The 21,794-nt window shown below is 42.4% G+C and overlaps 1 protein-coding gene across 1 annotated transcript in view; it reads right to left on the bottom strand.

Moving 5' to 3' along the window:
• Positions 1 to 21,794, bottom strand: part of THSD7B (thrombospondin type 1 domain containing 7B) — a 269,081-nt gene that overhangs the window by 16,150 nt on the left and 231,137 nt on the right. The window contains exons 16-20 of the mRNA XM_068407870.1: positions 18,389 to 18,522; positions 17,523 to 17,676; positions 6,851 to 6,992; positions 5,320 to 5,435; positions 4,675 to 4,792 (exon numbers count right to left, since the gene is read on the bottom strand). Of these exons, the coding sequence (XP_068263971.1) occupies positions 4,675 to 4,792; positions 5,320 to 5,435; positions 6,851 to 6,992; positions 17,523 to 17,676; positions 18,389 to 18,522 (664 nt within the window). The remainder of the gene's footprint in view (positions 1 to 4,674; positions 4,793 to 5,319; positions 5,436 to 6,850; positions 6,993 to 17,522; positions 17,677 to 18,388; positions 18,523 to 21,794) is intronic.

The raw sequence follows: 21,794 nt of genomic DNA, 5'->3' as shown, positions 1-21,794 counted from the left end.
GATTTCATTAGGAGCCTGAGGCGTTCATCAAGTTATTTTAATTAATGAAAGAATTTCCTTTCGTATATTGTTTAAACATCTTTCTAGCAAAATGTAAATGGGAAGATCATGGAATAGAAAACGTGATTTTCCTTTCAAGAGGAATTAAGAAGCGTTCTGTATTTTTTTACATTTTATTTTCCTACAGTTGGTTATCCAAACCATTTAAAGTCACAACATTCACAATGGTCAGCTGGGCTTGACTCGTTTAATCTGTCCCTTCCTTTTTATACTGTGAATAAAGCACCGAAGAAAGAAATTTCATTGAAATCTTTCTTTGCACAATCACTGCAGTGAGTTTCTTAAAGCTCTGATTTTTTTTTTCTCACTCCACAAACATTATCTAGGTGCTCCGTTACTACTCAAGCAGCAGAAAAACTCCCCATTTTCACTTTTTAAATACCTTATCTTTTGCTGCCTATGGAGAACAGAATCTCACTGCATCTGAAATTAATTTGCTTCCAATACAAACTCTGAGAGTGTCAAAGCAACCTTAGTTATTTCTTCAATTTCCCAGTGAATTTTTCTTCAATGTCCCAATGAATTGGCCACATCTTTGATTCCTCTGCTCTGCAGTGTTAAATGATCCAAAAATTAAGACAGAAAGTGTGCTGAAAATTAAAAATAATTATTTCTTCATATCCTCAAATTTGTCATTAGTTTTGGAAGGGGAAAAAAAGAGGCTAGTTTTGTTAAAGCTGATCATTTAAAATTCTGTTTTGCATCAGCGGCTAAAAATTCGTCTCAGAAACACAGGATCACATTTTCAAATCAGAAGAATTTTTATCCCCCCAAAAATTCTTGCCACTCCTTGCATTTTATCCCCACAAAGTGAGGTGTTGCAGCTGAAACCAAGATGATTAAAATTCCTGCTAGAGTTCACCCCAGTCAAAATTACTGACACGTCGTTATCTGTTCGATGAGCATGAGCGGAGCATATAAAACACAGCCTTATCAGGCAACCACAAGACTAGAGCGGGGATCAAGCTACTTAAATACAGCCCGGGAGATCAGGTCAGGTCAAGTCACAAGCAAACAGGACTGGTGATAAATGGGGCATTTCATCTGCTTCCCACCGCCAGTCCCTCCAGCAGGCACTGGGGCACACACAGCTCGGGGTGAGGTTTTGGTGGCCCCTCTTCCAGCCATGTTTCCCAGCACCATCCAACTGGAGTTTGCCGAGTTTGAGTAACAAGCGAGAAAAAGTCACAAGAGTTTCTTCTTCAGAAGCAAAACAAAAAATGTTTTTCCAAATTGGTGACGAATCAGTGAAAAAATGTAACTACCAAATTTTTCAGTTGTGCACATCCTCGTCCCCGTCATCGCTGTCCCACGGGTCACTGGTGCTGGGGTGCACATTTCTGCAACCCGCTACGGTCTCCTCTGGGCTCTGAGGACTGAGCAAGGCACGGCAGCGTGTTCAGCCCTGGGTAACTCAGGTAAATCCCATAACGTATCTGGTGGAGTCAGCTTTATAAGTGGCAAAGCATGGCTTTGGGTGGGTTTATACTATTTAGCACTCCTGTTAGACAACTTGGGAGAAATCACATGGGATTGAAAAACGTTTACGTAGAAAAATTCAGCATTTTCATGTATCCATTCACCTTAACAAAGGAAATAAAATTTGCTGGGAATTATCCTTACCAAACATCTTTCCAGTAACTTTGACTCAGGCCACGGGAGCACCATCCATTAATGCAGCACCATACATCTTTTCATAGCAGTAGAGCAACTGATACGAGGAGCCCTAATATATAACCCAATGTCAGCCTAAAGCCCTAGCCAGCATCCTGAATAGATGCTGCCCAGAACTACAGCTGCAACAGGCAAATATCAGTTACACATCTCCGTAGGCTCAGCGCAGGCAGGAAAGAGAGATCTACTTTACTCATCATCATTTATAAAAATCAATACATTTTCCTTTGGCTGCAGTGTACCAGAATCATATTAACTGTCAGTGCCACATACACAGCAGCACCACTTCACATTTAAATGTATTGTTCCACAAAATAAAACCTGAGCAAGACAAAGGTACCTTCCATTAAAATCTATCATAGCAAATCAAGTTACTGGAAGAGATGGACAGAATAAAAATGTTAGCAACAACGCTTGAGTTAAGAAACACAGGAAAGCATAAATCCAGCAACACTAAATTTTGATCTGAATGATATTTAAATTATATTTCTCTTTGAAGCCGTTTATGGTACTTCAGCAGGCCCTTCACAGGCTCTCCAAGAAAAGCCAGAAAAGCAGAATATTATTGTGAGCGGAGCCAGTAACGGTGTGTGCAACTGATTTGCTGTGAATTATTTCTGAGAAGCGTGCACCTAAGTCCTACATTTTAGCTTTATCAAATAGTGGGCAATTACTTAGTGGGCAAAGGGGAGCTGAATCAGTGTTTACTACAGTTGATTCCCACAGCTCGTTTATTGTCATTCTTTGGTTTTCCCTGTCTAATTTGAGGCTTCAGCCTATTCTCACAAATGCCAATGAGAAATTTGTGATGATTTCTAAGGTATTGCACTCTATGAACCTTTGGGTAGGAAATCCTCACTATATTCATCTGTGAAGTACCACCTGGAGATGAGTACAAAATTAATGCCTTCTCTGTTAACACCATCAAGCAGTATTTATAACCAACTGGAACTCAGTGAAGAAGCTGAAATTATGGTGTTTCTGCTGTTGGAACCACACAAAGGCCACCACTGCAGGACTGGTGCTGAGGTGCCTCCATCATGGATGTTTGATATCAGCGTAGCTCCTTGCTTGATGGTTCCTGCAGCAAAAGTTAGATCAGGACCGGGGCTGCAGTAAAATAAGCAATGCGCTCAGAATAACTTGGATGCAAAGTACTCTTGCTTCATTGACGCTCCTGCTTTGTGATGAGATTCAGAAGGCTCTCTGGGCCCCTGGAAAGCTACTCAAACGATGGAGAAGGACTGAGCAAAACTTGGCTTCCCAATGACACGATTTTTAAGGCAGTTTTCCCAGCTGCTTAGCTGCCATAGGTTCACAAAACAGTATCTCCAGCTTTTAAATCGTACACATCTACGGCCTGAACTGTACAAGCCAGCTCTCTAGCTAGCACTATAACGGAGTTATGATCTTTGAGGACCAGAAGACGACCCATAGACTGAGCTGAGCTTGGGCCTGACTGTGTGGTTCAAGTAGCCTTAATGAGGTTTGACATCTACAGCCAGGACACTCACTGGAAGTTCTGCTTCGGCAGGGCACGCGTGTTTCCAGTTTTCTTCTGCAGAAGCCCAGCTCTGATTTAGGACATGAAGTAACTGTTTACTCCTTGCATGGATTGGGAACCATCATCTCTTTAACCAGTCTTTAGGATTTGCATAAGCATTTCAGGATCAGAAGCAGAATACAAGAAGTACCTTTACTTGAGCACACATATCCCTTTGTAAACTATGCCATGTAATAGCTCAGGCCAAAAAACCTTCAGGCATTGTATAGGATGAGCTGCTCCTTTAGCATGCTAAGAGCCATAAAGAAGTTATAACTAGCTTTTGCACACATAGTTTTGGGGGTTATTTGGTAAGTGATTGAACACTCAAAAAATAATTTAAGTCCATTCAGCAACATGAGCATTAACACTCCAAAATGGATTTTGAAGAAAAAATAAAATTTGGAATTAATAGTATTCCTAGTGTGTTGTTGTTAAAACATTCTCCATGAATTATTCATTTCTGTTAAGAAAGCACTACTTTACAAAAGGGCTAAAAGCTCAGCAAAGAAAGAACACTACTAATCCAAATATCAAGCTTTTTCAGTAACATGCTTTGATCTCTGAAATCCATCTGAAGGAATCACTTTATGGAAGTTAAGAGCTTTTTTCTTTTTGGCCTTAAGTGAATTTGATTCAAGTATACATTATGGGCCTCGAATCTTAAAGACCATTAGCTGTATGTCTAATGAACATCAGAAGTCTGCGAAAGAATGTCACAAGCATGTTTTGAATAAAACCTTCAATGCATTTCCTCAAGTCAATACTCAAAGGGTAAAGTTCAAAAGGTCCTAATCCTTTCACCTTTTGTATGCTGGTTGAGCATCACTGGCTATAGAAAACCTTGCTGCAGTTACTGGAGTCATACAAGTATTAAGGGACCTGTGGATACAAGATGGAGACAGAGGCATATCCTAAATGATGAAAAATAGTCTTAGTGTTTTTTCTTCAACGGGATGTAATTATGTTACTAAAATTAACTTCACCAGAGGATTTGTATTTAGTTATTTATCTGTTTAAGAATCCTGTAACTCTCCCCAGCTCTTTGCTAGGGCTAGGTACTCCCCCTGTCTTAGGGCTTAATGTTTCCTATGACTAAATTCTGAGAGTTTGAATTAATTAATAAAATAATCCTCCAGGCATCTGTCTACTTCTTTCCTAAGCTGCATTTTTCAGTTTAGAGCACTTTGAAAATAGCCTGCTTTGTTCAAAAAACCCAACACCTCAGGACCTCGAGAATGTCCAAAATCACCTCCGAAGGGTTCGGTGCGGCTTGGGGGGATCCCTGCACTCTGTACCCCTGCTCGGGGGCTGTGTACGCCCACCTGGGGCTGGGTGTCCCATCTGTGCTGCATTGCTGAGGCGTTGGGGGGAAAAAGGGGCAGGTGGGGACTCACCGCCGGCGCCACACGTGTGGGAGCACTGCGACCAGGCTGACCACGCCGAGAGCTGGCAGTCCACCGTGCACCCCACCACGCACCGACTGCTCGTCTGCATGGGCTTCTCCAGGTGAAGCTGTGAGATGACAAGGAAATACAGGCATCAGCCTCCCCGGCCCCCCCGGCCACCTCCTGCCGCGGCTGGGCGCCACGTCAGGAAAACGAGAACTGGCAGTGGCTCCGGTGGGACCCCAGCATTGCCGCTTATGGGGAGTTTTCCCAACGCTGCAATTGCTGTAAGTGGTTTCAGTGCTGAAGCATTTCACTGCCGTCAGTGTTTGGGTCTTATTCTGAAAGGACAATCCCAAACTTCTAATTGGCCACCAACTCCCTGGTCACCAGCTGTGTTGGAGCCACTGGGGTGGTGCAGGGTTGGTAGCCATGCCCCATGCATTTGAGTTGAGGAGTGATACCACCCACTAATAACCAGGGGATGCTTTTGTTCCCCGAAGCATCCAACTGCTGCACTCCCAGCACCGAACACAACTTCTCCACCGTCTACGGACAGTGTCTTGGTGAGGATCAGAAGGCACCGGCTTTCCAGAAACAAAACGAACCCTCGGTGGTTCCCCCACCCTGTGCGCACACGTGTGCCATCCTCACCCGCTGGCAGAGCTGCATGCTGACAGTGGCCCCGTCGCTGCGCCGGCAGCTCAGGAGGCGCCGTCGCTCCCCGTGCCCGCAGTTGGCGTTGGCACCCAGCTGGCACCCGCTCCAGCCTGCGGACACAAAGCGAAGGATGCAGTGCTGCTGGTCATGGTCGTCGTTCTCTTTTCACACCTTTTTGCTCAACACGCGGGTTACCTTCCCCTAACGCAGCGCTTCCCCACATCAGGGCACCCCAAACCCAAGAACAACCCCCACAAAAGAAAGTTGCTCGTAAAACCGAGCGAGTCTTGGAGGAGAAACCACTCGCTGTGCACTCAGACACCCCCTTTACAAAACCGGGACCTCGGAGTGCACAGAAAACTGTTAAACACTGATAAAGTGTATCAGTTCAACCCAGCTGGAGCAGTTAAAAGACTGCATTGTCTGAAGTAATATTTTACTTTGATAAAGTAGCTGGGGAAGTTTATGAAGGGTGACTCTGGTTTAACCTATTTCTTGCCTCAAGGCAAAGCTTTCCATTGTTTATAACTAAGCTCTAATACTCGTGAAATAAAAACAGTATTTCTAGTAGAAGAAAAATTCATATCCTATTACTTGTCTGAAATTATGATGGTCAGAATACAACTAAACCAAAAATAAGCCTTAAAACACCATGTAAAATAACCAAAAAGCATAACACAAACAACTGAAATTTCCATACACCACCAACAAATAGGAAGCATACAAGAAGAAAACCTATTACTTTGTGTCTTCCACCTCTGATAAACATGAACACGTAAATGTTCTGCACTTCTGAAATGCGATGATAAAAAAGGCATCATCCTGCTGCCTGTGCGTTTCCAGGGCTTTTATTTCAAACAGGCTGAGTTGATATTCAGATATTTTATCCTGCTTTGTTCTCCCTTCCCACCAGCCCCCAAACTCCTCTTAGATCTCCTTTCCTCTCTCTGTCTTTCCCATTTATCTGAGCTGGTCAAAACAGAAGGAATTTTTCCTTTTTTTTTTTTTGTTAGTTTGTTTGCAACAGCTCTAATTGCTTCTAAGGTCCTAAATAACGCATTTTGCTCTGAAAATCCTATGCCCAGTCATATAACCTATATTTGCCTTCAAACCAGGCTTTTGTTGGTATTATTGGCTTCACCGGGATCACACAGATGATACTCTTTTAACTGGAATTTCGTAATTAATTCTGTTGATAACCCACCAAAAAGAAGAGATCCCATTTAACCTGTTTTATTTCCAGCGTACTGGCAATGACAACTTAAATACAAAAATTGTGCAGTTGTCCAGTAACCTGTAAAAACGTAGGCATGTAATTAACCTTATTGAAATCAGTGATGTCTATATGTCATGTCAAGGCTTTAACCAACACCACAAGCAAACATAACTAAAAACACAACTGGAGAAAGCCTTTAAGGAGCTGAATCTTTTATGCAAAGACATTTGGAAAAGCAGAACATCAATTTAATGTACGTTGTAATTGGTGTCACTTCCTGCTGAGAGTATATTGGAAAGTTACACCTACCTGTTAGATTGTACTGATACTGGAAGCAATTTTGGTTAAGAATACATGGCTTTGTTTGTGAATCTTCAGGGCAGGGCTTTGCATGGACAGGAGACCTTAGCACTTGTCGAGTTCGGGTTTGCATGATATTCGGATCACACACCTATAAACAAAAGTAATGGACAGCACAAGAGACCCTAGTAAATCACACAGACACCGACCGCCTGGGGTTGTTACATGCGCATCTACGGCCATACCGAGGTACGATATAATCATGCTTCTGTTCTAAAGATACTTAAAAGCATATGAAGGAAAAGAAATGTCGTTCAAAGGTAAGAATCCAATATTACTAAAAGTCATCTTGTGTCCACCCTGATTTGGCTATTTTAGGCACTCCTATACTATTTATTTCCATAACGTTTTGTAAGGATCCTGGTGGACAATGGGATAAAGACCATGCCATTTTGCTGTGCTCTACTCTCCACCTCTTCCCAAGATTTCTAGTAAAACAGCACAGTACTGAATAATGGGACAGGATTTCTGGCACAATTAATGCATTTATAAGTGATAACTGACATTACAGCAAAGCTTTCATTTCTAGGAAGGACATTTGTAATTGCTTATCAGTTGTGATGCCGACAAGAAGACGTGGTGACTTTTCAAAGCATGTGATACAAATACTGATGTCTGCCTGCCTATAAACCAGGATTTGCTTGTTTACATTTCCACGTGAATATGAACCAACTGAGGCCAGTTTTCGTTTGTGTCCGTACATCACAGGCATGAAAATTGTTTGGTTTTAGCAGCCCTCCATCCTCACTCTTTCGGCACTGTGGCATAGGGCTGTTCTGCTTTCCATCTCAGCTGCAGACTTAGCAATAGTGACTAAATGTTTTCTGCCTTCCAGGAAACACCCCCTTTATGTAGGGGAAAGCATCTGCTCATCCCCACAAATCCCCTCCCGCAGCCTCCTGCTCACCCCTCCTCTGCAGAGAGCTCTTCTCTTTGGATGTCACACGCAGGTGTCATCCAGCCCTGCCAAGCATTTCTGAAGTTTTTCCCTTGGTTTACTTAATTCAGGGATATAGCACAAGCACTGGCTGGGCCATGGGGAACGTGGTGCCGGTGCCGGTGTCCCCACACCGGCTGTCCCATCCATATCTCATGCCAAGGGGAGCTATTTCAGGAGGAAGGAGTAGCAGCACTAAAGATCAAACACCCGTGACACCAGGTAAGGCTAATTGGTGGTGAAGAGCACTAAGGATTGCTGCTTTGTCTCATTAAATGAAATCACAAAAAAAAAAAAAAAAGTCTAAGTTTATTCTGAAGGCAGGGCAATTACAGGAATACATAATAGCCATTTCGGCTGCAAGGCTGGGACAGCAAAGCAGCCCCAAGGGCGAGGGCTCTGACCCGCTGAAACTCAGCAGAGTTTTCCTGCAATCCAGTACAGTGGGAATGGGTGTGTGGAAGTGGTCGCAGCAAACCTAACGGGAATAAATCCCTATATTAAAGGTATTCACAGCCATTTACTGAACAAGATGACCTATTTAATTCCTAACAGTCTCTCATTAGGACTAAAGATTGCCCAGGAACAACAAAGAAGAACAAAAAAAAATGCACGTAGAAATCATTTTCATAAACGCTTGGGAATCTAAAACATGAATTTTCTATAGAGTACTTTAATTACAAAAAATAACTAACAGTTTAAAACCACAGACTTATTATCATGCAATGAAGTGCCTGCAAACACTGAACCCTGCACGGGTGAAAGTATGGATGATTCCTGTATTGTGACTATAAAGAGAAACGTAATGGCATTGCAGCATAAATCTAGACCTCAGACTGCTGTAAACTGGATTAGTTGCACAGGTAATAGCATAACTAAACAGAATAAATATCAGGACAAAGAGGAAAAAAAGTCTGGTCCAGTCCTAAACTACATTGTCAGGGCCCGTTTTCCTTATGCTTACATTATGTGAAGGGAATTCTGTTACGTTCTTATTGCTGACAGACACCTTGTCAAATCATTTTAAACGGTAATCGTATTTGAATATCTATGGTCATTTAAAATAACTAATTGCTCTTAATTATCTGAAAATTAAACCCATGCTAAGTGTTTACTAATACTTTACTGCCTTTTCCACAACTACTCCGACTGTTCAACCTCACAACTAACACTAATAACTTAAATGATTTGCCAATAAAACAAATAAAAAAAAAGAAGGTATCTCAGTAGCTACTCCTAATTAATGTTTCTCCGCATTATGTTACCAAAGGAAAAAAAAAAAATCAATGAATGCTGTGAAAGAAGTTGTCTGTGCCATCTCAGAAATACCTGCTTTTGCTCCCTTCAAAATATGAACCTGCAGCCAGAAAATATGCATCACTTGTAGATAAGTAACTTCTTTTAATAAAATAGTATTTTTCCCCCCGTCTAGCCTGCGCCCTGCTGTGCTCGATGACAGGGCACTGGTGCAGCTCAGTACTGCGCACGCTGTCGTACAGCCACCCAGATTTCCTGGCCAGCAGGACCATTCTCCCTCTCAGATGTCCTCCTGGTGGGCAGCAGACCAGTTTAACAGCCATGACTCAAGCAGGTCAAAGTCTGTTTTGTGTTTGCCAGGACTGGTTTACTGCAGCTCTGACGCTGCCGTTCTCACCACGCTGATGAGCCATGGTGTTCAGAAGTCAGAGCTGATGCGATAAGCTCTCCACTTTTACCAGTTTTAAATAATAAAGAACCTCTGTAGGAAAAGTGTTCACTTAATCAAGCTGAGCACATGGGAAACATGCAAAAATTCAAAGTCGGCAAACTGTAACTAATATCCTGTAATATTATTTGTTGAATTTCTCTTTACGTCAATTGAGAAGTCAATTTAGTTTTATAATTGATTTTCTGGCCTTACTCTTTCAAGTTAACCATGTAAAAAATTGAGCCAAATACATATGGAACCGAGTAAGCGGCAGGAGGGAATGACTTGCAAAGAAAAAGATGAAAGCTGGGATTTTCAAAGGCGCAAGAGGGAGCTGAATATCCAGCTGCCCTGGAATCTCAGTGGGCTTGGGTGCACAACTCTTGCAGGACCCCTCCAAAAGCCCAGGCTAGAAAAATTATATATTTACAACATGGCAAAGGTTGATGAATGGATTAGTAGGCTCAAAGTCATTAGGGGATGTGAACAGTAAAAGTTAGAAGTTGTTTCTAGTGGGGAGATGCTGAGGGTATTAACAAGCAATAACAGAGAGAAGTGTATAAGCTGCATAGCAGGAGGAAGATATTATGTCACCATTGTCACTGCTGCTGTCACTACCAATGGTATGTATCTAGTCCTGAATTTGGATCTTCAAAAATACTGAACGAAAAACCAATCATCACCAACGGCAAAGTACATTTTTAGGAGGTAGGACAGAAATAGCAGTCAGTAATAATATAGAAAAGGCAGCAAAAGAAAGAAATATTACTTGAGTAATTAAAGTAAGAAATTATCAGAGAATTAATTAAGATCTGGGCAAGATTACGGAAGGGGTTGATTCTGAATATTCTCACAAATGAAGAAAATGACAAAAACAACTTGACTGTTCAAATACTCTTCCATATGAAACAGTGAAGGTGCCATTCAGGTACATGGATCAAGACTGGATCTGCTCTACCCCACTAGGAATCCAAGTTTCTTATCACATGAATATATGAATCTACAATTTTGGGGTTTTAAATAAATAAAACCCACTCTGATTCAGCAATCCTGTACTGATCATCTTCATTTACAGCTCCTCTCTTCCCACTAAGTGGATGCTATACTTTCAAAGACATTATTTTACTTCCTACTGTTCTATTAATAACTACTGTTTTCACTGATCATAGACTAAGCTTTTTTAAAATTATTTTTATATTAAGGCAGCCATTACCTCCTGTAAGGTAATCACATCTGGCTTGTGCTCAGCATTAGCCAACACTTCTACAGTGGAAGCAAAAGGAAAGAGTAAAAGGTGCAGCCAGCAACGCTGTTAAGAGAAAGGCTGGTACATACAATGGAAGCGTTCAGTAGTGGGAGTTTAATTTTGTCTTGTATTTTTGAGATCACCTCTTTATGGTCACGCTACTTAATTTTATGCCTGTGGTTATAAATCCTGTGGCTAGTTTCCACAGTTGGAGAATTTGGTCTGTAATAATGGGGTAGAACTGGGCATAACAGCAAATCTCCTTACATAGAAATTGAAAGCCAAGGTGATAGACTTAGATTGCAATGACTTATTAAGATGGATTTAGCTAGCGTCAAAGCCAGGTGATGGTTGATCTGAGCACAATGCAGAACCCCATGCAGGTGCTGAAGCTCTCCACACATGCAGAGCTCGCTGATCCGTGCCAGGGTCCAGATTGAGCAGCTCTTGCACAGACCTCATGTAGAGGAAAGCGAAAAAGAAGGTGGGGTGAAATTCAGCCTCTCGCTTGGGTCTAGGCTCCAGGGACATCTCCAGCAAACTGTAATGAGTGGCACCTTCACCTGATCTTTCCAGGAAACTATAGCTCTGCTCTGCCAGACAGCTGGTGCTACCAGGAAGTACAAGTCATTCTTGCTGCAGCCTGGAGACCATCAGAGTTTAGTACCTGCTTAGCAAGTGGAAAACCTTTGTCCAATTTCTGGTTCTATTCTGGACAACTGAAACCCACTTCCGACACCATCCAGGCTAGAAATAGATTAAAGATTTATGGATCAAAGAAGGCCGATGAATACGGGTGCCGATTGGCCATAGATATAAGAGAGGAGGCAAGTCCTAAGAAATGGAGGCAGCTGTGATGCACAGAGGTAGAAGGTTGGAGGCCTGGAGAACAATGTGTACCTTCAAGGTCAGGTGCCAGCTCAGTTTGGCAGTTAAATTTTACAGATTATGTTGTTTGCTGGATTTAGTCCAGATTCCTTCTTGATAACTGTAAGCCATGGGGAGTGTAATTCAGGCACTTGCTTCCTTTGGTATTGATGATAGGAATGGAGTTAATTTCTGGGTGGAAATAATAATGGCGACCTAACTCAGGTGGCACATTAATAGCCTACAGCAATAGGACGTCAAACAATAAATTTCTTTACGTGTACAACTATACTGTCTCAGCCTACCTTATTGTATTCAATCTCACCATTTCCATTATCCTTTTCTATGAAGTCTGAAAAAGCTGAGCTAGAGCCAGGGATCTATAGGTCAGATTATATAAACCACTACAGAAACAAAATATTCTGAAGCAATAAGAGGTACATAAAATGTTAAGGTAGGAATGAATCAGAGTTTTTCCCAAAGGATCATTTAGAAATTGTAAAAGCCATCATCTTGATTCTATGGAGGAATTCTTGGCACTATTAACTACTGCATTTGTTAATGCTTCTTTTCGCCAATCACATTTTTTCCACCGTGGCCACTTGTCACTATTTTAAGCTAACCTAGAAAGTGAGGGACACAAACATACACAAAGGATGTACCCAGCCTTTGCTCCAGACAATAACAGAACAGACAAAGCACAGAAAGTTTGTTCTGGAAGAGAAGGATATTAAATAAAATAAAACTGCGAGGTTATGAATGCCAAGTTCCAGAGTAAGAGCTGTTAACATATCACACATTAATATATGCTATTAGACCTTCTTTGTGATGGATTTTAAAAGCTGTCCATTGATCTAGACATTCATATGCATCATAATTGTACAGCACAAAGGTTGTAACCCATTAGAGAGCCCTTTAAGCTGTTTAATTTATCAAACAGCTTCTATAATACATCCTGCACTATAAATAGTTGGCCACATTATATTTAACTGGCTATTCATAAGGAAACACACAACCTCAAACTAAGGTAAACGTGTTGGCAGCAATAGGATTTGACTATTTTTAACGGTGCAATGAACCGTTATATTGTTCATGCCGACGTGGATGTTTTGTAACAATTTAACAAGCCATTTACAATAACATGAGCAGTCTTTTGAAATGAAAATGCATTTGCATAAATTTTCTTTTTGAGATGCATCTAGGTTCTGAAGCCTTATCTGCCTCCATACATAACCATTACTTTTTAAAAAATGGTTGTTAATAAAGATGAGTAAAAATAAAACAATGAATCCAAAAATATACAGCAGTTACCAACTTTTTGATAAAGCCATACAAAAAAATTCAAGTCCCAGCTATGCATAAGGAACAGTGTACGTTCTTCCAGAAAACCCTTGGACCAGCATAATTCTCATGCTTGACCTCAATAAATTATCTCTTGGGCTAGAAATACAACTCTGTGAGCTTCATTCTTCAATTCAGCCTCCATACTGCACATCCTCTGCCAAACCTACATATAAAGGTAAGTAAAAGTTGTGATGAAGACTTCAGTGAGTCCCAACGTCTAAACAAGTCCACAATTCCTCTTCCAGTTGGCTTGGGAGGGAAAGCATTTCCAAACCATAACAACTCCAGCTCGCATCTATGATGAAAGTCACTGCAAAACCTGTGAGTCAGCTGTATTCCTGGTGCCCTTTTTAATACGATCAGTTATTGCAATATTACATGCCCAGCTGCAGATTCAAGAGAATAATAACTCAATTGTCACAAGTCCTGAGCATTGTACATCGCTACTGATCCATGAGGAAAATGCTCGCTGAAACAGAGACAGCTGTTCTCACTCACCAGACATGTAACCTCCCATAATTAACTAATTTCAGACCTCTCAGAATTAGCTGCTAGAAATGCCAACAGCTGAGGCAAACAAGGAGGCCACTCGGATCGGCTACAGGGGCTGCGACAGCTATCCACATGGCAGCAGAGAGCTCACAAAATAAATCTGAGATAATTATTTCAGGGACTTGTAGCACAATTCGCATATTAACTCTTTTTAAGAATGCTTTGATGAATTCAATTGAAGTCAATTAATTACATTTCCAAGTCAGATGAATACAAAGTCGAGACACCGCAGGTAGCGCATGTTATTCGATCACTGAATATGTAACAGAGATGATAGGATTTCCGTTCCCAGATTGTTTAGCCGGGTCTTTGAGCAATCAAGTGATGATGTCTGACTGAACATGCTATTGTAGCTGGAACGAATATGAAATCTCTGAAGTAAAATGCACGTCAATCTAATTTGCTCATGATTTTTTTTTCTAGCCAGCAAGCTTCAAACTGTTATTTTAAATGGCATTAAAGCCTTGCTATTTAAATTACATGGATGTTACTTAGCGACAAAGAAGAAAACTTTATGAGCCAAAAAATAGTCTTCAATCAGAAGGAAAACCATTTTGAATTTACTTCTCACGATAGAGAATGTGAGAATAATAGGGAAGCTTTAAATCAGTAATTACGAGTTTCTTGAATCCAGTAAAGAGACAAAACCTCAAAAGTAACCTCAAAGTATTACATTTCAGACGGCTGCATTTCTGGGTCATGGCAAAGTGCCATTAGAGGAAATATTAAAATTTAGGTTTGTGTAGCACTGTTAAATAGCACTATAATCAAGATGCAAAAATTGCAATTCAGTTGGAAAATACACATAAAAGAATTGTGGGAGCATCTGAAATTACAAAAGACTGCCCTAGAAACACAAATATTTAAAAGCAAAAGGGAAACACAGCCAAAAAAAGGTAGAACAAATACAATGTTTTAGCAGAAAGAAGTATCGAAGAAAATACTGCTTATTGACAAAGCAGTCTCCACCTTTATGACTCATTGACTGCAACATGATTCAAGATCATTTACTATCCTGAAAGTGGAAAATTCACACGGGAAGAGTATTGCTACAAGATAAAACCAAGTAATACCCTAGAAAGTATCCAGAGTACAATGACATATTGACAAAAGGTAAACTGGATAATCTAAAAGGCCTTTTTATATTCAGCTGATAGAAGTTAGTTATTCTGCTATCAGGATAAATTTATTATCAACACTATAAAATATGAGCAGAACACCAAAGCGACTGGAAAAGAATTCTCACCTGACCAAAATCTTAGGTAAATATCTCAAATCAAAGAGCTACTCGGGCAAAGATGAGGCTGCAATTGTGGTTGCTCATTTCTTACAAACTAGAATTTGTCAAGTTTCATAAATCCTCTCTATCTCCAGCAAGCCAAACATAACCAGAGACACAGGAAGATTTCCCAGAATGCTCTTTGGCAGCTGCCTCACAAGAGTGCTACGAGTAAAAGAGTGCCAAATATTTTGATATGAAATGTAAATGTGCTTGAAAAAGAGCAGCCAGGATGTACAGTTCTGCTTTTTCATTTCATTCTGATGTGATCCTTCAAATTTTTCGGATTACTTGGGGAAGAGAAAGGAGCCATACTTAGAAAATGGATTTTCAGTGAATATTCAAAAAGCATTTTATACATCCTCAGAAGACAGGCATTTACTTCCAGTTTGGCATGAATATACCAGCTATTGAGCAAAATTCCCTCAAACACAATTAAACAGACAGTCCTAATGAGCAAGAGGTTCTGTGCATGCAAACTTACTGATCTGTTTTTTGGGCTCCGTAGGAAGACACTTCAAGCAGGCTGGAGGCACAACAGGTCTGACCAAAAGACTTAACAAGAGATGCAGCTCCAGGTGCAGACTCCTGTATTTGGTCGTCTATATGTAGGGTCTCCATGCAAGGTCCAGACCCAAGCTCTCCCTTGCAACCAGTGGAGCTACTCAACTGACCACACGTAGCTCTTTCCTTAAAGACGAAACTGGATCCTCCGTAGGCTCCATTCCCTTTGTAACTCCACTGACCATGTCCACCAGCTTGTGGCCATTTTCAGTGACCTCCTTTCCTAGTGGTGACTCAGGAGATGGAAGGTTGCATTAATTACCCTGGGGCTGGCAATGCCTCTGTCCTGGCCACCACATTTCCCTCAATCCCTGCCCCATCACGCCAGTACCCCCCCACACACTGAAGATACACCACCGTCATGGTACAGCCATTCTGCTCTAACAGCAAGCCCAGCACTTCCCTGGGAGATGTTAAGTGTATGCAGCCTGGGAGGGACCGTGCTGTGTGGTCCTCTCTCAAAACCAAAGGAATACAAATAGCCTGAGTAGCTATAAAAGGGAGCAACGCTGCTGTAAACTCGTCAAAGGGAGGGTTTTATCTGCCCATAAAACTTCAAGCTGTTTATCGCCTTGTGTCTGGACAGAACTATTCAAACACATGCTCCATCCGCACACAGTCATCTCAGTTTCACAACCAAGTGCTGCAGAACAGCTTGTGAAAACATATTGTTCAGTTAATTGCATTGGCATGCAGATGCCCTCACATTTATGAATTAGCAACTACCGTGGCAATAGGATGTACAAGGAGACACGGGGACTGTGGCACTCGGCCCCGTGAATGCAGAGAGCTGCGCTGCCTGATGGAGTGAAGCCCACGAGGTCTGGGCATCCCTTTCCGGCTTCTGTGGGCTACAGGGGCTTCACCATTGCCAAAAAGGACTTTTCAGGCAAAAACTCAGGTGTCTTAAGGATACCAGGGTGCTTAAAGCTTCAAGCAGTCCCTTGTGGCCAACTGACTGCCACTAAGACACCTGAAAAATATCCAACAGCCTTGAGGATCTCTGCATTATTTTACTGCATGCTAAAATGAAGAAAATCTCTCTCTCAAAAAAAAAAAGTCAATGGCAAGGAAACAGCCCAACCACAGTGGGACTTTGAAAGGTATCCAAGCATCTGTATTGGTTGCAAGAGTGTTATACTTCATCAAAGCTCTGCTGCTCAGGAGGAGGCGAACGCAGGAAATGAAACACAAGATTTTATTTGACATGTTCTTACCGAGTATATTGATACGCTACACAAAATATTATGGAAGGAAATTTCCTGTGTCAGCAGTGGTATAAATACCTGTCCAATAACCACTCAGACTTTTGATAATGGCCCTGTTAACACAGGGGCAATGAATATACGTTTATCACTTAAATACATCAAGCAAGTCTATTACAAAATGCCTGAGATTAAACCTGGCACCTATTTCAACACTGATCAGAGAGAAACAAGGGGTTTGAAACTTCAGGCTTTGAGGCCAGAGAGTTTTCACAAGGCAGAATTTGCAGCTTCTTTCCATCTTGCACACTTAGGAAAACACAGAGCACTTGGCAGTGGCTTGAATTCCTGCACAATTCACAAAGTTTTGAGTATTTTGTGACATGACAAATTGTTCAGGCATCTTGCTGCTATGCCCTTCTGTTGCTGTTGCCTCAAGATTTTGAGAAGAAGGAGACACTGGACAGAAATAGTGTCTGTTGAGAAGGGAGAGCTGTCATTCCCTCAGATCCAAGACCTGTCCAGAGGAGTGCCACCACCACGGTTTACCAGCAGTTGTTATGGCTGTCCTGCATCACTTGCAGAGCTCTCCCCTGCAAATATTTCTTCACACAGACAGCCCTTACTGCAGCTTGAATACTGGCCCCTTCACCTGCTGTACTTGTATGGGTCCCCTCCCATAGACCAAGTGGAAGGATGGGTTGAATCAACTGTCAACAGTAACAACTACGTGTTTTACTAAGCAACTTTCTATAGCTCAGTCTCTGTAGAAATATAAATATCTTCAGATTCAACCACGCTGGCAGGATCCATTAAGCCTGACTTCCCTCAGAAAATAATTTACTTTGTTAGAAAATAAGTATCTCATTAAATGGTTGAAGGACAGAGACGACTGATGCATGAGGAATGTTGCCACAAAGACACAAGCAGGAGAGCCTACCTGTGGGCACTTGCTCCACTGTCCCCAGTCAGACACCGCACACTCACTGGGACAGTACAAGCTACACTTCTGCATCACATCTGGGACTTCAGCCTGATTACACAGTGCGTTGGGCACAGTCTCCCCTCCGTGGTCCTCAGCACTACTCACACACCTACACAGAAAACAGACACTTTAATTAGAGGATCATCAGTGTACTACAGGAGTGATGGATATCAACAGGTCTGCTAAACCCCATATAGGACACTATAAGTAACAGAGTAGCTACGTGCAGCACGGCCGGTCCAAATGTAGAATTAATCACGTTAATGCAAATCAAAACCCGCGACACGCACAACATGCTTTTGTTACTCACAGATTTCAATAACTACTTCAAATAAACATTTCTAACTTCATACAGAGGGATTTTAACTTTGATCGGCTGACAGATGAGCAAACAGAAAATGACAACCAGCAAGAACAAACCTTTGCGCTCCTGCTAGTAACATCCAAACATTTGGAAATAACTCAGCATTTTCCCGTGCCTGGGGAATGAATACTCACTAATAATGAACACCGCTCTGGTGCGTGCAGTGTCGTTACTTGGGGAAAACATTCGCAAATCAGAATATGGAGGCTTTGCACCTCAGGGGGCTTTATGTATAAATGGCATTTAGGTTGAAGAATTCTAATTTAAACATCATGTCTATGATGTTCTATGAGATGCTTTTCCTGTAACCATTGCACAGAAATGCATATTTCTTTTCATTTCAAATACACTGAACTCAGCAACGTACTCACTGTCAGACAGCCAGATATTGCAGCTTTACACAAGTGTGTATCAGCTCTTTTTAAGCTGGAGTACCCGGGCTTTTGTCTTCACGCACCTGACTTTCCTCGTTTGTATTCCTTCTCCACAGTGTAGGGAATTTTGTTCACTGTTGATTTTGCACGGAGACCACGGTTCTACTACCCAAGAATACTGATTGCACTCGCTGTAGCATGGGACTGCCTCGTGCACCTGCCAGGAGAAAGAATCAAAACTGTTCATTTGAGCTATCCAGGTTAGCGTCTCTGCAGCAACACCTCAGCCAAACCCAGGAACAAGTACACTGAAAAATATCCTGGCTTACGCTCCTTATGCTAAGGGTGTTGTAATAGCTTTAAGTTCATTTCTTCATTATTGACTTGCCAAGGGATTTTTAAGTATATAATAAACAGTAGTATGCATGCAGCATCTTAGGAAACAGGATAAATAACAGCTATTTCCTGCAGCCAGAAGAGGAACTCCATTACCATTTCATTTGCTCAGACTGCTCTCACTATCATCTATCACCCATCCTTCACCAGGACCGTATGTACTGCATCTTTTTGTGTTTCAGAAGGTACAAACTTAAAATCAGCACTCATTTACCTTTGCTTCTTATATACCCTTGTAGGTCATTTACCATAAAAGAATGAAATTTCATGCGTTCTATATATATTTCATTTTTATACACAAAAACTATAAATGCTTTTTTCCCTGCAAGTGACTTATCTCTAACACATCTCCTAATCAAGCACAACTGTGTATTCACCTGAACTACAGTGTCTACGTAGAGAGAAAAATACAGCCAAAAGCCTGATAAACATTTTTAAAATGTGCTCTTTATTCAGGTTGTTAGAAGCAGCACACTGAGATATAGTACTTCAGCAGATTCTTAGGTTTAAAAAAAATGAATGCATTAACAGTTCTATTATGGTAATGAATAAAAGTTCTTTATTTTGAATCCAGTTTGTCTGCAGAAGCTGGTTTGAAGATACAGTGTTCTCTGTGGCTTTGTATGAAGCACAATGTGCTGCCCTGAACAAATGCAGCACACCTAAAATTTCTTCTTCCACACACCAAAATCTCCTTGTCCTTGCTGCTGCAGAGCTGTTCAGTTCTCACCATTAAAATAAGTGTAAATCAATAGCCTTCCTCCCAACTACCTCCCCCCCAAAAAAAATCAGCCACAGGTTTAATAATTTATACCTTCATTTTAAAATGGTAGATTATGACTATGCACGTGGTGGCCACAACAACAAAGAAACCTTATTTGCAACATTTTGGAGGTGGGGGGACGAGGAGATTGAGACACTAGTCTGAAAACAAAACTGGTGCCCCATCAGAAAATTACCTCCATACCAAATGAAAAGAAGAAGCCTTGCTCAAGAAAACCCCTCAGGAACAGAAAATGACAGAAACTAATTTTAACTGTGGGTCTGTCTATACGTTGTGCATAGGTTCATCAGAGAGGAAAGAGTAAGAGAAGCTGAAAAGTGCAAAATACGTGAAGGAGAAAAGAAAGGAAAGAGGGAAGTTGGGACCGGTGGGGACAAGCACAGCAGGAACCAGTAAGAGCAACACGTTTCATGAAGAGGAAGGGGAAATGGAGGGGAACAAAGAGGGCCAGGGCAGGAGTACGATTAGTACCATTTTTCCTACATATTATTAAGCACAAATCCTTTTTCACGGTCTGTGCACAAATAACACGAGGCAACGTGCAAAATGTATTAGGACTGCTACGGCAGGGACGAAATAAGCACAGTGATAACGTTTGGTACAACCACCTCCTCGCGCAAAGGAGCGGGGTCACCCCGCGGCCTTCCGGGGAGCGCAGGCCGTGTGCGACGCTTCCAGCCCCGGCTGGGCCTGCAGAAACGTGTCTGAGAACACAGCGCACCGCCCTCACTCGATACGGGCTAATGCTTTCTGCTCGCTGGGGCAGTGGTATTCGGCCTAACTATATGATATATAGGTATCTATATACTGTATAAAGTGCATATAGAGGCTAATTTTCCCAGAGTGAGCAAGCAGCACCACAAGTGTCATGCTCGTTAACATTAACTGGCGTACACAAAAGACAGAAGTCCCCGTTGAGCAGGACCTGTGCTCAGCACCAGCACACAGGGAGCCCGCCGGCGCGGGGGGTATGTGGCAGCATAGCAAGCCTGGTGCGAAGCCACCGTCCTGCCGCGGCAGGTCCCTGTCACCTTGAGCGAGTTACTGACTCCTGCAGCCGTTTCCCTGCCCCACGCCAGGGAGAACAACAATGCCTCTTTAGGCACTGCTAAGCCTTCACATCCCCCAAAGACAGCCAGGAGATGGATGGAGAGACAGGCAGTATTTATTAGTTTCCCTGCTCCATGGGGGGGAAGGAAAAAAAAACCCCATGCTCTGGCTATGTTGTCTGACAAAACATACTGCCGTCTGCAGGAGGCGATTAGTTGAAGGGGGAAACGTGTGCTTTAGGCGTGATCAGAGTTTCCCTTGTCACAGAGGGGAGGCAAAACTAAGAGAGAGCAAAGCACCAAACTTTGTAAGAACTGGCTGCTGGCGAGCAGGGAACCTGCAGCCAAGGGAGGAGGTGTCACACTGGGCAGAGTTAAGGGAGGTAAAACTTATTTATTAATAAGTTTATTAAGAGCTGGGTGGGTGCCTGTTCCTGCTCTTTAGACTTCTGTAGAGAAAGATGATGTTGGGAGAGGCGGGGAGGTGGAGGCGCGGGTGCTGCCTGCACCCCTCTGTAAGCACGGCGGGGCAGCTGGGGCAGGCGCAGTGCGAACAGTGGCTTCAGGGATTTAAGCTGCTTTTCCTTGCTCTAATTAACTGCCCTTCCTCAGGGCTAGAGGATATTGCTGTGAATCCCGCTGGTCACAACACGAGCACTGCCGGCCTTTTGGCACTCACTCCACTGCATGCAGCCAGCAGCCCCTGCTCCTCGCTCAGACCAGACCCAGAGCTCGGCAATCCCGGCTCGTTGTCTCAGCGACCTCTCATCGTTCTGCGTTAAAATCTGCTAAACCTCAGACCCCTCCGAACCAGCAAAGCCCACCTGCGGATAGCAGTAGAGGCCTAACACCAGGAATTTACCACAACTGCATTTTGGTGGCCAAAACCTCCTTTACCTGCTGTGATTGCTGTGTAAGGAAAGCAGCAGGGTTTGGGCAGGGATGGGACGCCGCAGGAACTGAAATCTATGTGAGGAAAGGCGTGAGGACAAAACAAAGATCCCATATGCAGTGACACAAATCCACGTGATGCGAAGTGATACTTCACACGTGCTTTCAAGAGCAGGCAGGATCGCAATAATAAAGCCGTTAATAGAGCATTTGCATTCCTCTGTCTAATCGTGCCAAGACAGTACGATACACGGGAAGGCCCATCAGCTCTCCTCCTCCAACAGCCGTCCCACTTGTTCTGGTTTGGCCTAAAACAGAACCAACTTTCCTTTCAGAGATTTTTACTCTCAGCTAAGCTGCTTCTAAGTA

Source organism: Nyctibius grandis, chromosome 9 (assembly GCF_013368605.1).
Source record: "Nyctibius grandis isolate bNycGra1 chromosome 9, bNycGra1.pri, whole genome shotgun sequence".
NCBI classification, from domain to species: domain Eukaryota; kingdom Metazoa; phylum Chordata; class Aves; order Nyctibiiformes; family Nyctibiidae; genus Nyctibius; species Nyctibius grandis.
The sequence above is the reverse complement of the archived record's forward strand: the minus strand, read 5'-3'. Positions and strand labels throughout refer to the sequence as shown.